Raw genomic sequence first — 13,202 nt, 5'->3', positions numbered from 1 at the left:
GACGCTGTGAAAATAAAAACAAGTCTAGAAACACCACAACTATTACAGGGCTAAGCTTATTTAGACTGTGGAAGTTTAATTATAAAAAATTACATTCTAATTGATTACTGCTGGAATAATTACAGCAACACCTTTATAAGATATGGCGACCATCATATGTTTGTCAACAAAGAAGCTTCCTTTAAATTCACCACACAATAATTGTTTAATTAAACCAAATTTAGATCCTCATTTGAGAACATTTAATGCTTGCCTATTCCTTCCTATCTCTGAGAGGTAATATAGGAGATAAAAAGCAATTTCTATAAATACTCTATCTATATATGTAAGTATCCAAGGAAAAGAAGAAAAAGAAAGACTTCATTTCATAGCTGATCTGGATGTAAGCTTGCTGCTATTGATAAGAACTTAAGCACAGAGTGAGTGATCACTACAAATCCCTCTCTAATTGGTGCTTGGAGGCCTTAATAAAATATGAACAAAATCCAAACTACATGTTCATTTTCTAATTTGCAGAACAGATTCAACTGTTGATATTCTAGCAGCACCCACAGCATACACTTGGTATGAGTACCCCACAGTAACTGTATCTGTGCATACAGAGAAGGAGAGGGATAAATAATTCATTGTTTTTCAGCCTCTTTACAAGTTTTCTTGCAGCTGCAGAATCCTGTTGCTATCCTGTGCAGGCCCCTGTGTTTCAGGTGTGCAGCTCCTGAGTGCCCCTTGCCAGCAGCCCACTACCCAAGCACACAAAATCTGGAGGCTGCCTCAGCAAAGCTGCAGGGCTCAGTGATCAACAGGGGCTATTTTAGTCACTGGTCACCCCTGCAAAGCCCCCTGAGTTTTGCAGGGGCAGATTTACCAAGCTGGTGACTCAGCCTGTGTGAGCCCTGCTCACAGGGCACAGTCCCCAGAGCAGGGTGGTGCTGAGCCATCCTCAGGACAGCCAGAGCAGCCTCCACGCCTGCCTGGTGCTGCCAGGCTCACCTGGGGACCTCAGCCAAAGGCTGAAAGCAGAAATCTCTGCACCACAAATTAAATAAAGCTATGGAGCTGTGGCTGAAACAACTCATGCTCCCTGAGGAGCCGGGCTGTGCACAGCATGGGGATGTGCACTACACTGTGCACAGTTGGAGGCTGAGATGAAGAATAGGAGAAAACTATTCCCAGCTCAAGCTGACTCCAGCAAGAATCCTCTCATCCCTTTGCTGTCAACAGCACACAGTGCTCCCCTCCACTGTGGACCTTCCAGGGACAGGAATTTGCAGATCTCTCTTAACCTGCAAATCTCTTGTGCCCTCACATCTGCATAGAGCATCCCCTTCCCACCCCTCTCCACTCTGACCTGCAGCATCAGCTCTGTTGTGCTGGGTCTGCCCTGGGAGCAGTCAGACACAGCAAAAAACAGCATGTAGGGTTTGCTAGGCACTGTGTGGTGGCCATAAAGCTCTTTTCCAAACATGGATGGAGACAGAACCTCTGAACATGTCGTTAAAGCTGACCAGAAGGGTTTCTGCTCTGCTACGTCACCGGGTAGACATTTCAGCTATACCACATCATCCTTTTACCCTTTATAATCACCTGGCACTGCTGTGTAATTCTGCTGAAGGAACGACTCTCTATTCACCCTCCTCCCCTAAACAATTTCCTTGGCCTTTGAAAAAACAGCACAACATTATAAAGCCTCCTAACCTTTAGTTAAGAACCCTCAGAGTGGCAGGTGTGTACTTTCATAGGGTAAGCCCCATCAGGCACCCAGCTGCAACCACGGAGCGTGTTCATTACCAGCCATTCTGTGGGATGGAATGAATTCAGGGAGATATTTCAGTCATTGAAACGTGCCCGTGCCTCAGTGATGCAACAGCATTAGCACCAACCCCACACACGAAACAGGAAGCCCCCACAGGCATCTACAACCCCTTCTTGCTTTCTTAATGATTATGGCTTGCTTAAAATCATCATCTCCTGACGTGCTGCGCACAGGGACCACAGGACCCGCACTGGGGTCTTCACAGTCACTGCATAATGATAAAAAGTCACGTCTGAAAGCACCAGAAACACAAAAGTTATTGCTGGGCTGTCACAGTGGCAGCCCAGAGCAGGCTCTGGGTGTTCTCCAGGTTTCTCCCTGGGGTGGGTGTCACTGTGACCAGCCCATGGTGGGGCATTAACGCCGCTGTCACCCGGGCACAGGGCTGTCACTGCAGCCACTGCCACCCCACAGCTCACCCTCACAGCCAGCAGCTCCCTGTCAGGCAGGGCTGAGCAGGGCACAGCTGATGCTGAGGCACATTTTGCACACCATTTCCTCAGCCAGGCTGCTGTCACTGCTCTGCACCTCATCCTGCCACTTCACCGCCACCCCACAGACACCCCAAAACAGGTTTGCTTCTGCTGTCACCACGGACTGTGAATATCTGCTCTGTGTTTTGAGTGGTGCTGCTTCACACACTCGCCATAAGGGCTTCATTTAGCACACCAGGCTGGGTCCCAGCATGAAGCAGGATTTGCAGAGGAGCTGGGACCTGCTGAGTCTTGCTCAGATGTCCTGTTGGAGCCCCAGTCAGGTGAAGCACCAGGGTCCAAACACCCTTGACTTTACTGTCATAGAAGCAGGTAATGCCAAAGGCAAGGAAATGCTGTGTTCTCCATCTCCATGGGAACAAAACCTGGTACTTTTAACTGGTAGCACGGCCAGTCTTTTCGCAGAAGATAAGGACCACTGTGTGGGCAGGGTTTTTATTCTCTCTAAATAAACAGATATTTCTGCTGATATCTAGTCTTGGCAGCCAGGCAAGGAATTAGCTGGAAGATGAAGAATGAGCTAATTCCTGACAAAAGTTTCACTTCAGCTCTAGAGTACTAAAATCAGGTCTCCTAATGGCCTGTTTTCTTTAGGTTGGGGTTTTCTTTTCACCCCTGGGGTACATGGAATGACACCTTCTTTTGTGCTCATAAAACAAATGCTGCCTTCCATAGTCTGGAGGAACTTAGGAAGTTTTTAATTATAAGAAAAGCAAAACGAGGACAAGTGGAGTTGGACTGTGCAGAGTGCTCTGCTGGTCTGATCTAGGACAATGTGCCCTACATAGAGCTCAAATATAACATCCTCTGGGAGGCTGCCTTGCTTCCATTCAGCTTTTGTGAGACCACCCCTGCCCCCGCAGTACTAATGACAGATTCCTGAAGCATAACTGGTGTAATGGTCCTCCCATCAAAGCTGTAAACAAAACCATTAGTGGCGGGCATGGAGAGGGAGGGAAAGCCATGTGCAGATGGAGAATTTATTTGAGTGATATTCTTGCAGTTTCTGCTTTCTTCCTGCTATCAGCTCTGAAATAGCTCATCCTCAGCCACAGTCAGCAACTCTACCCCAGGTGGGTGACGTTTTCCCTTGACAGACACAAGGTCTGGCTTTTTCCTTCTATTTGTCTGGTTTTCCTGCCAAGAAAATGCCATTGGATAGAGCTGAAATAGTTGCTCTTCCTTGATGGAAACCTTGTAGTTGGCAAATAGAGGGATATTAAGGAAAATAGAAAATCTTTAGATATGCCATTAGATATTGCAAAGAAAGTGTGGCCAAGCTGTTATTTCTCTTTGCTATATCATACTGGGCAAGATATTCCTGAAATCTTGTATTTGCAAACCCTCCAACAGAAAATATCACAACTTTTTTTTTTTTTTCTCTAAAAAACCCTCATTAATTCCCCTCCTGGCTCTTTCTTCCAGGAGATTCCTTCTGTGCATTTCTGAGCAGAGAGAACAGTTTGTGTTCACCTCTATGCCACACAATTAAACTGCAGGGGGGATGTTGCAGTGACTCAAGAGGACACTACAGACGCCAGCCAACAACAATCCAACAGGCTCTACCAAGGGAAGGCTCCCTCCAGCCTCTCCTGGCAGCCCCCAAACACACAAACTGTCAGCAGCAGTGTCTGACACCAGGTCAAACCAAAGAATTCTTTGTGCATCACACCCTGCCCGTGCAAGCCCCTCACCCTCAGCACTGCACCCTGTGCTCCAAGGAGAGCCAAGGCTGCCACAGCAACCACAGGGCTGTGTCATGGGTTTCGTTTTTATTTGGTTTCCTCCTCCTGGTCTTGTTTGTTGCTGCTAACCTTGGCTTTACCTAGCAAGCCAGGGGTTTTTTTTTCCAATAATATCATCTAATGAGAGCAGTCCAGACAATGTGCTGTGCTTTAGCAGGGTGCAGATACACCTTGAGATCAATTCTGTGGTGCAAACTCACTCTTTAATATCTGTTTTTAGAGCCAGTAAATGGATTTCTTGAAACTAGAACTCTCTTACCTCTCTGTCATTATTAGGCATGCCCTTATTGTGGATTTAGACTCCACTTGCACCAAGCTGCTGGTTTCTGCTAGGTCTTCCTTAAATTACAAGGACAGATGGTTAAACTGGGGCTGAGGAAGAAGCTGTTCACACTAAACAGAGACTTCTGTGCACTCTGTGGGTGGAAAGGGGTGTCTTTGTTGTGCATCACAGCTATGGGAAATATGGGGATGAAACCTCAATGTAATGAGTTGGGCAGGGTTTAGAGAAATAAGAGGAAATGAAATATTGAGGGGTTTATACCACTTTGGATGCAATGGAAGGGGAAACACAAGACATGCTGGATAACTGCAGCACTACCTCACCCCTATTCCTTAACACAAACCAAAACCACCCCAGAAACCCTTTGTCTGTATGTTTGGGGTTTTCTTGCCTGGACCCTAAAGGTGAGCTGCACTTTTGGAGCAAGACATCCCCCGTTTCAGACAGCAAACAAACCTAAGTCAGGAGTAAAGAACCCGAGGCAAGGCAGAGCACGGTGGGCGCTGGTACTCACAGGTGTAAGTCATTTCAAAGCTGTCACTGATGTTCACAATGTCGATCTGGGGAAGCAGCTTAGGGGGTTCTGTGAGCTGAGACAAGGCAAACCTAAAAGCCGCATGTTCCTGGGACTGCTGATTAGGAAATAACCCCCCTGGGGAGAAAAAACAGAACAATGAGAAGAAAGGTCTTAAGAACATTTGTATTAGAGACATCCTCAGTCCAAAACATTCCTGAGAGCAGAGCCTACAGCTCTGCAGCCCAGGGAGTGCCTCTAAACTCAGAAATCCTCCAGAACGCAAGACCCAAGGGTTCCCTGCCCACTGCGGACAGGTTGGGAGCAGAAAACCTTTCCAACGTGTCTGTTATGTAACCCTGGATCACACACAGGAGCCCTGATGCATCCCCAGGCCAAGCAGCTGCAGGGTGGGGACAATCCATGGGGTGCAGCTCAATCTCCTCACCCCCCGTAACTTCCAGCACGAGGAATGGGAATGCTGTCAGTGTTACCTCAGTAAAGGAAGAACGAGATTCTTCCTTCCTCTGTAACAAGGCTCAGTTGAAGCCCTGCTGGCTGGGAGGAGAGGTTTGCTACAGGAGGTTGCAGGGGTCCCCCCACACTGTGGGACTGTGGGGTACGGGGCAGCCTGGCTGAGCCTGGCCCAGCAGGGATCAGGGATGACACAGCCAGAGTGACACGGGACTGTGACCAAACAGCTGCTGCTGCTGCTGGGGTTTGGTCACAGAAAACCCCCGAATTTAACAGGTGACAGTGGCCAAACTCAAACTGGGCAGGAAACTTAAAGCTTGACCCTCAAAGAATCAGTCTGTACAGAAGTACAGACAAGCCCAGAACCACGGAATGATACAAAAACAGGGTAGGGACTGGGACTGGGCTGGACCTAAGCTCAGAGCCTCTCTTCCCCCATGGATCTGGAGCAAAGTGCAGCAACAACCCAGCCCTAGGAAAAGTTTCCTGCTGCTCCCCCAGCAGGAACCTTGGCTTGCAGCAGATCCCTTCACAGCCTCCAGAAAGATGCTATTAAATTCAGCCTGTCTTGTAATCTATATGCATTTAAAGAGAGCGCTGCTATTGGCATTTCAGGAGGAGGGAAACAAAGCACTTAGCAACAAGGGAGAATTAAAATAAAGCTGCGGAAAGTATCAATGCCCAAGATGACTTGAGAAAGAAACAAATAGGCAAGGACCTGCCATCAACGTCACTTTGCACATCTTTAGTAGAGGGGGCATCTCCTTGTGTGAAAAGGGTTATTTGTGCACCAATATCCCCCCACCTCCCCCGTTCCTCCCACCCCACAGCCTAATCATGGATATCGGAGGAATCAGATGCTCGTAGCCAAGTTGCGTTTGGTGAAAGGCAAAAAATCTGGGATTTTTCACAAATTTGGGGTAAAGGGGAGACAGGAAGGGAGGGAGACAAGGATGCAGCATCAACAGCAATAAAAGCACTGATTGTGCAGCCGGACTCGGGCAGGAGTTGCCTGAACTTGGTGGATTAGCAATTGATTGGCATTGTAAAGAGAAGGGAGGCGGGAAAGAAGACAGGCATGCGAGGGAAGGGATTCTGGGGCTAGATTACAAACCATCAGCAATAAAGATCAGTGGGAGAGTAATAATAAACCCGGGGAAGGAGGGAGAGGAGCACCGAGAAGTTACAGGAAGGGAGGAAAGGGATCAAACAGGCACTGCTGGTGTGCAGGGGAAGCAAGTGGCATGAAATGGAAAGAGACTTCAATACAAGATCTTCTTCCAATAGCTTTGCCCTTATTCTTTAGCAATAACAACAGATAGCATCTGTTTGTTACCTCCCGTCCCAGTTACCTACAGATGAGAGCATCCTCACAAAAATGTATCATGCAACCGCCGATTTTGCAAATGCAGCAACACACAATGGCAGCCCAGGCATTTCTCAGGGCAAGAAACAGATATTTTCTTCGTACCTCCTCCATTTCGGAGGCACTTTTCTCCCTCTGTGTTGGGGTATGCGTGTGTGTGTGTGCAGGCATTTATTCCCAATCTACCCCTCCCCCAAAGCCAAATTGATCCATCTCTGCTCCGGCAAAGCTGGTACCAGCGCGCACATCCAGCCCTCGCAGTTCAACCCCTCGCTCTCTCTCACACACACACACACATTGTGCCTTTGCAAGCACACGAACGGGTCAGTTCTCCCCCACCACCCCCTCTCCACCCCTACCCACTGCTCAGGGACCCCCATCCCCAGCCCCGCACTCACCTATCTGGATATTGTTGGGGAAATTGGCCCCTAACACCGCCCCTAGGAAACTGGTGCAGAAGAAGGCAAAAATGTGCTGCATATTCCCTTTTGCATTGGCGAAAAAGAAGCCCAGTTCCAAGCATAGATTTGATTTTTCCCCCGCTCTGCTCTCTTTAGCTGCCTCTCTCGCCTGCCCTCCGCTGCGCCTCCGGGATGCGCGTCTCCCCCGCTCCGGCTCCGGCGCTGAGACTGCCGCTGAGCAGCGCCTGGCAGCAGGATTAACTGAGCCCCGAGAGGAAGAAAGAGAGCCCGCTCCTCATCCACATCCCTCCCCCGCCACACACAACGCACACGCACACGCACACGCAGGGCGCTCCCACCCGGCTCCTTCCCCTGCTCGCAGCTGGGGCTCAACAGCTGGGAACAGCATCCCCTCTAAGGGCAATCCCCACCTGCCCCTAAACCCCGGCTCTCCCCTTCGCCTCCTCTCGGCAGGAGCTCGGAGGAACCTGTGAATCTGTGGGCTGTAAACTCCTCTGGGGAAAGGGCTGAGACTCCTCTGCCTGTGATCCAACCTGGGCTCGCACCCCTGGGTGCGGGAGTTGAACCGAGCACTCTCCAGAGCTCATCAGGATAACAAAGAGGGTCCTGCAGATGTGCCTTGGAAGGAAGGATTTCAGAGCAACAAACGAGAGATCCTGAGGGATTCACAAAGGAAACCCCCTCATCACCTTTGTCATTGATTTTTTTCCTGGCACTGTTAATGGACGAGGCTTTTCACCACTGCACTTAATGTGGAAGAATCTGTACTCACCAGCACTATCAGACAGGGCAGGCTTCTGAAATTAGGGGGCTACCTTAGCCTGGACCATTTCAGAAGCTGTTTCATGGCAGTTCTAGCCAGGCTGGAGCTTATCTGACATAAGCGGTTTTGCTCAAAAACAAAAGGAAGAGAAAAATAAAGGTACAACCAACGAAACCCAGCTCTTAGCCACAATTTGGAATTTGGAAATTTTTGAAGAAGAACTGTGGTGAACACAGAGCCACAGTCTCCTCAGAAATGAGAGAAAATTCACCCATTCCCCCCTGAAGTCCCAAAGCAAACTTGAGGCCATTAATGCCAGAAGCTGAAATCCCATGTGCAGGCCCAGATATTCTGCCCTTGCTGCTTCCAGCCTTGATGCACACCAGGGGTCCATAGCAGAGAGGAAATAGAAAGAAAAAAGGGATGTTTGAGGCAGAACTAGAAACAACTGAGATGCCCTGTGTCCTGGTGGGGTGTAGGGTCCCTTCCCCTGGTGCCCTCTCCCCATCTCCAAAGGTGTGTGGATAAACTGGAGCACCAACGAGTGGTGGCCAATGTTTAAAAGTCAAGAACTGCTTATGCTCCTGCAATGAGGACCAGTTGGATAGGTGAGCACACTGCAGAATGGGATAACTGAAATGGGACATAACCAAGCCTCCAAAATCTGCACTAGCACAGAAATGTTCCCTGTTGGCCACAGGACCCAGGTGTGACATAACTTTATGGTGCAGAGATAACACTAGTCTTTATATCCTCAGGGCTTTGTTTAATCTCTGCAAATAAAGAGTTTGGGATCTTTAATATCTTCCCAGACAGTTTTATGGATTTCACCACGACTTCTAAAGTGACAGAATGCTGAAACACCCCTGTAAATGCCAGAGTGGGTGTGGGGTCTCAGAACCATGCTCTTACAGCTCTGCATTAGAGAGGAGTGGCACTGGTGCCTGGAACTTGGTGGCCTCTTACAGGACAGAACATAAGGTTACAATGCAAAAAACAGAGCCCAGAACATTTGCATTTTCCTCACGGTGAGAGATGAAACATCCTTCTGGGATGGATTCCTTTTTGCCCCAAACCACCTTTTCCCAGGAGACCAGGCAATGACTCCTGGTGCCAGATTCACTAGAGAAGAAATTGAGGCACTCAGGAACAAATAAAGCTGGCCAAAGGATGCTCTGACCCTGTCTCACTGCCTGGGTGACCTTCAGCACAGAGTCACATTCAAGCACAAAAAATCCCCATCTGCTGTTGATAGGAACACCTTCACCAGACTCCCATTTCCCTCCTTGTATAATTTAAGCAATACTGAGGCTAAAATAACCTGCTGATAGGTTTTATGGGATCCTGCTTTCCATCCAGAATTTAATAGAAACAGCTGCATTTATAATCTGAAGAAAGGCACTGAAGGATAACCAGTGCAACAGAAAGATGCCAGCATGTTTTCCAAACTCCCAAACAGCCTATCTGATAACAATAATAGTAGCCATAACAATAAAATATTGTAATAGCTTGCAGAAAGCTTGCACAGTCGCATTAATTAATAATGCTGCTTTTGTCTATAAACCTCTCAAAATGCAGGTGGCTTAACAAGGGGAACCTCACCATAGTGTAACAAGATAAGTAGTAATAAGATCATTATTTTAAGAAGGTATTCATTTCCGTTTTTCCCTACAGATAACAACATTTTATTCGGGGTATGTTAGCATAAGGATGTTCAGAATTAACTCTAAGGTGCTCTGAAGATTCTTTAAGTCAACAGGAAAGCAATATAACATCTGAACCTCTGGCTAAAAAACAATCTGAGTCTTGGGAAATAGATGAAACTCTTCAACTTCACAAGAGTACTCACAACAGAAAAACAGATCAATCCACCTATCTTCTGAAACAATACAAATGAATTATCTGGATTCCTGAAAACAATTGAAGGAGCTTATTTCTCCTTTCAGATTTCAGAAACCCATGAAAATCGTGCAATACAGAACACAAGCGTATTGCACAGAGCCATCTTAATCAGGAACAACTGAAAACATCAGGGATGGAGTTTTATAAGGCCTGTATTTTGTCTCGAAGGGTTCTCAAGACATGGATGGGACAGGCAGGCACGTGGTGGTCAACAGGGAACATCCAACATGGTTTTGTGGGATTAATTCATGCAAAGTGCAAAGAATTAGGTAAATACAGGTCTAAAAAATACATTTTCAAAAAAGTGTGCCAAATTTCAGAAATGTTTAAAAGGCATTTTGAAAGAGTGTGGCTGATTCACTTTAGGTCTTTTCCAGACACAAGAATAAGAAAACCCCTACACCAGAGCTGCTGTTCCCCTTGTGTTCTGTCTGCAGCTGACCTTTCTGTACTGGGAAAGAACCTTTGTTCTCACCCATTTCTGCTGCAGGGTTTTGCTTGGAGCCAGAGAGTTCTGGCTCTGAGGAGGATGCCTGCTCTGTTTGCATGATGTCCACCCGAGCAGTGTGCTCTGCCCTCGCTAGCAGAGCTTTTGTTCCCAGGAAGGGAAATCAGCACTTGCTGCAGCAGATACATTTCTGTACCAGAAGCCTTGAAAAAACAAAGGACTCATTCACATGCAGAAGCCTCCAGCCTTGAAAAATGAGGAAATCAACAGAGCTCAGCATCCGTCCGGCCTCCCAGCAGAATTATTTCCTCCTGTGCCCACTGTGTTTTACATGATGCTCCTGAATGTCTTTAGAGAGGCTATTGAAATAACTATTTCCAAAATTCCTTCTATTTTCTAGCTGGACAATCTCTATAGGAAGCTTTTTATAAAGAGCAAAAATGTAATTATAGTGATTAATTTAAATAAACTCCAAACAATGCAGAACCTCATATGGTTTTTGCAGAGTCTTGGCATAAATGAATGCTGATGAAGTGACAACACATTTCTCTGCCTCCCTTGGTCACCTCAATTTTGCTATTTTGGATAATGTACTGCTCAAGGAATGATTGTAGCACAGGCTTTCAGAGGAGAGACTCTAGAATTTGAACATCAGGCATTTATTTCAATCCTTAAATCTGGAAGGTATTATTTACACTGAAAACCAGCATTTACAAACTCTATTCACCCGATAATTTTTGGTAGAATCTCCTCGACGAAAAGAAGCCTCAGCAATGTTTGGTATCAGGTAGAAAAATCTTCCCTCATCTTCAACAATTTAGGTCTGAACTGTCCATAGATCCTCTCACCTTTACACAGCAGCAGGAGCTGTCAAATGAAAAAGTTTGACACCACAGAAGCGACTCAGAGAAGGTAAGGGAAATATGAGCTCTCCCAGTGTGTACTAAAATGGGAAGACGTGGGACAGGAGCAGCTCTCGAGATGATGACAGCTCCAAACAGGTCCTGACTGATGCCACACATGTGGGGGATGATGTTTTAAGGTCACCAGATATTGTTTATTAATTTACTAGTTCCTCCTGATGGGGGAAAACTGATGTGAACAGAAACTGGGGAAAGTTGGTTTTTCCCACAAACTGTACAGGAATGTTGTCATAATGATTAGCCTATTACCATATTTATAAGAAAATCCTGCTCTCTCTGGGATAATTAAGTACGTAAATGGACTGGAAGATAAACCTGTCAATCAGAGTGGCACTGCAAACACTGTGCACCCTTCAGCTGGAAATTCATGAGCAGCAGGTGGCAAAGGGAGCTGTGCCTTGGCTGGGAGCAGCCCTGGGCTAGATCAGTCTGGGGAGGGCTGGGGGCTCCAGTGCCACCCAACACAGCTGGATGGGGGCTCTTTGACACAACAGGCCCAGGGGCTTTTCTAGGTAATGGAATAATCTGTAGTTTCAGTCCAAGCTGAATATGCTACAAATTCAGATCTGCAACTTTTTTTTTCCCAAGTTGTTTGTCCCACCATCCAGCTGAGCTGTTGAGGGTGGGTTTGTGTCCAGCAGATGGATTTGCAGTGCTCCTCCAGGGGCTGTTCTGATAGACAGTGATGCAACCAGTCCTGCACGAGTAAATTCCTCCACAAGCACTCATGAAAACACCTCAGATCTCTCTGTGACGAATCCCAGCTGACCCCTTTACTGACTCCTTGGAAAGGAAACTTTACCATCTGTAACCCCAAACCCACTCTCTTCCTCATACAGGGAAGGCTGCTAGCACACTTTTTTTTCCCCTCCTGGTGAATGGTTGATTTATAACTACTTACAGAATCACTCTGTGCCCATGTCTCAGTTTACGCTCTTTGCTGAGTCATAAACATAAATCAGAGATGTGGGTGGATCCCTGTTTGTTATTAAAGCACCTTATGTTTCTCTTATCCTCGCCAGAGGAAGCAGAAATTACTGGTAATACATTAAAGTTACAGTAGGTTTTTGGAGAACATAATATCCCCCCAGATTATTGCCACAGATTGGTTGTCACGTTATTTTCTCATTGAATAGAAAACCAAATAAACTACAAGTATTTAAAAAAATTGTTGGAGATATATGCTAGGAGATTATGTGCTACACAAGGGATGCAGCCTCAATCAGAGATTCTGATTGTCAATAATTCAGTCAAATGTTCATATACATGATAAAGTTTTCTTTCACTCAAAGTTCCCAAAATATTGTGAATGCTCCAGATGAAGTCAAATAATGATAGAGGTGATTATGCTGTTTAATATTGATATAGGAATCAACCCTCATTCTTAATCCCTGGCATCAAACCCAAGATGTGCAGAAAACAAACGTGAAATGAGGAAGATAAAAGGATGCTGATTTAGGAAATTAAAAAACAAAAACAAAAACAACAAACCAAAAAGCAGCGGCAGCAGCAATTGCCACAATTCAAACAGCCTTACAAAGATTCCATCATTGCCATCTGGCTCCACAGCTCTCAGGCTGCTTTGCTAACACACAAGATAAACAAACATGTGGGCTGAGCTTTAGGGTGGCTGATCTTGGCCTTTCCAATAGTCAAAGGACTCAAAGTTTTGAACTGGAGTGTCTGAGTCAAGAAAAGAAGCATCAATTTCCAGTCCTTGCATCACATCCTACCGGAGCAGGCTGCCAGCTACCAGCTGGGAAGGGGGAAGTCTGTGCACAAAGGAGAAAACTTAAAAAATCACCAGAATTATCAGTGTCATTCTGTCATGAATTTCTGCAATCAATACAGATATTCATGCCACTTCTTTTCATTCTTTAATTTCTACCCGTGCTCTGTCTCACAGGGAAATGAGAATTTCAGTGTTGGATCAAATAACACAAAAACCCACCCCGAGTGTCTCAGCCTTGCACACAGCAGGTCTGCAGCACATTTGCAGTCTGTATGGATTAAATGGATTGAATTTCAGAAGGACAGATAACTGACTGGAGACAG

At 46.4% G+C, this 13,202-nt stretch overlaps 1 protein-coding gene across 2 annotated transcripts in view; it reads right to left on the bottom strand.

Annotated features, from left to right (window-relative positions):
* GRIA1 (glutamate ionotropic receptor AMPA type subunit 1) overlaps positions 1–7,306 on the bottom strand; it is a 119,995-nt gene extending 112,689 nt beyond the window's left edge. For both annotated transcript variants that reach the window (XM_063413571.1, XM_063413572.1), the window contains exons 1-2: positions 7,088–7,306; positions 4,850–4,987 (exon numbers count right to left, since the gene is read on the bottom strand). In XM_063413571.1, the coding sequence (XP_063269641.1) occupies positions 4,850–4,987; positions 7,088–7,169 (220 nt within the window). In that variant the 5' untranslated portion in view covers positions 7,170–7,306. The remainder of the gene's footprint in view (positions 1–4,849; positions 4,988–7,087) is intronic.
* Between the last annotated feature and the right edge of the window lie 5,896 nt (positions 7,307–13,202).

Source organism: Prinia subflava, chromosome 16 (genome assembly GCF_021018805.1).
Source record: "Prinia subflava isolate CZ2003 ecotype Zambia chromosome 16, Cam_Psub_1.2, whole genome shotgun sequence".
Taxonomy (NCBI): domain Eukaryota; kingdom Metazoa; phylum Chordata; class Aves; order Passeriformes; family Cisticolidae; genus Prinia; species Prinia subflava.
This window is presented reverse-complemented; position numbering and strand designations above follow the sequence as displayed.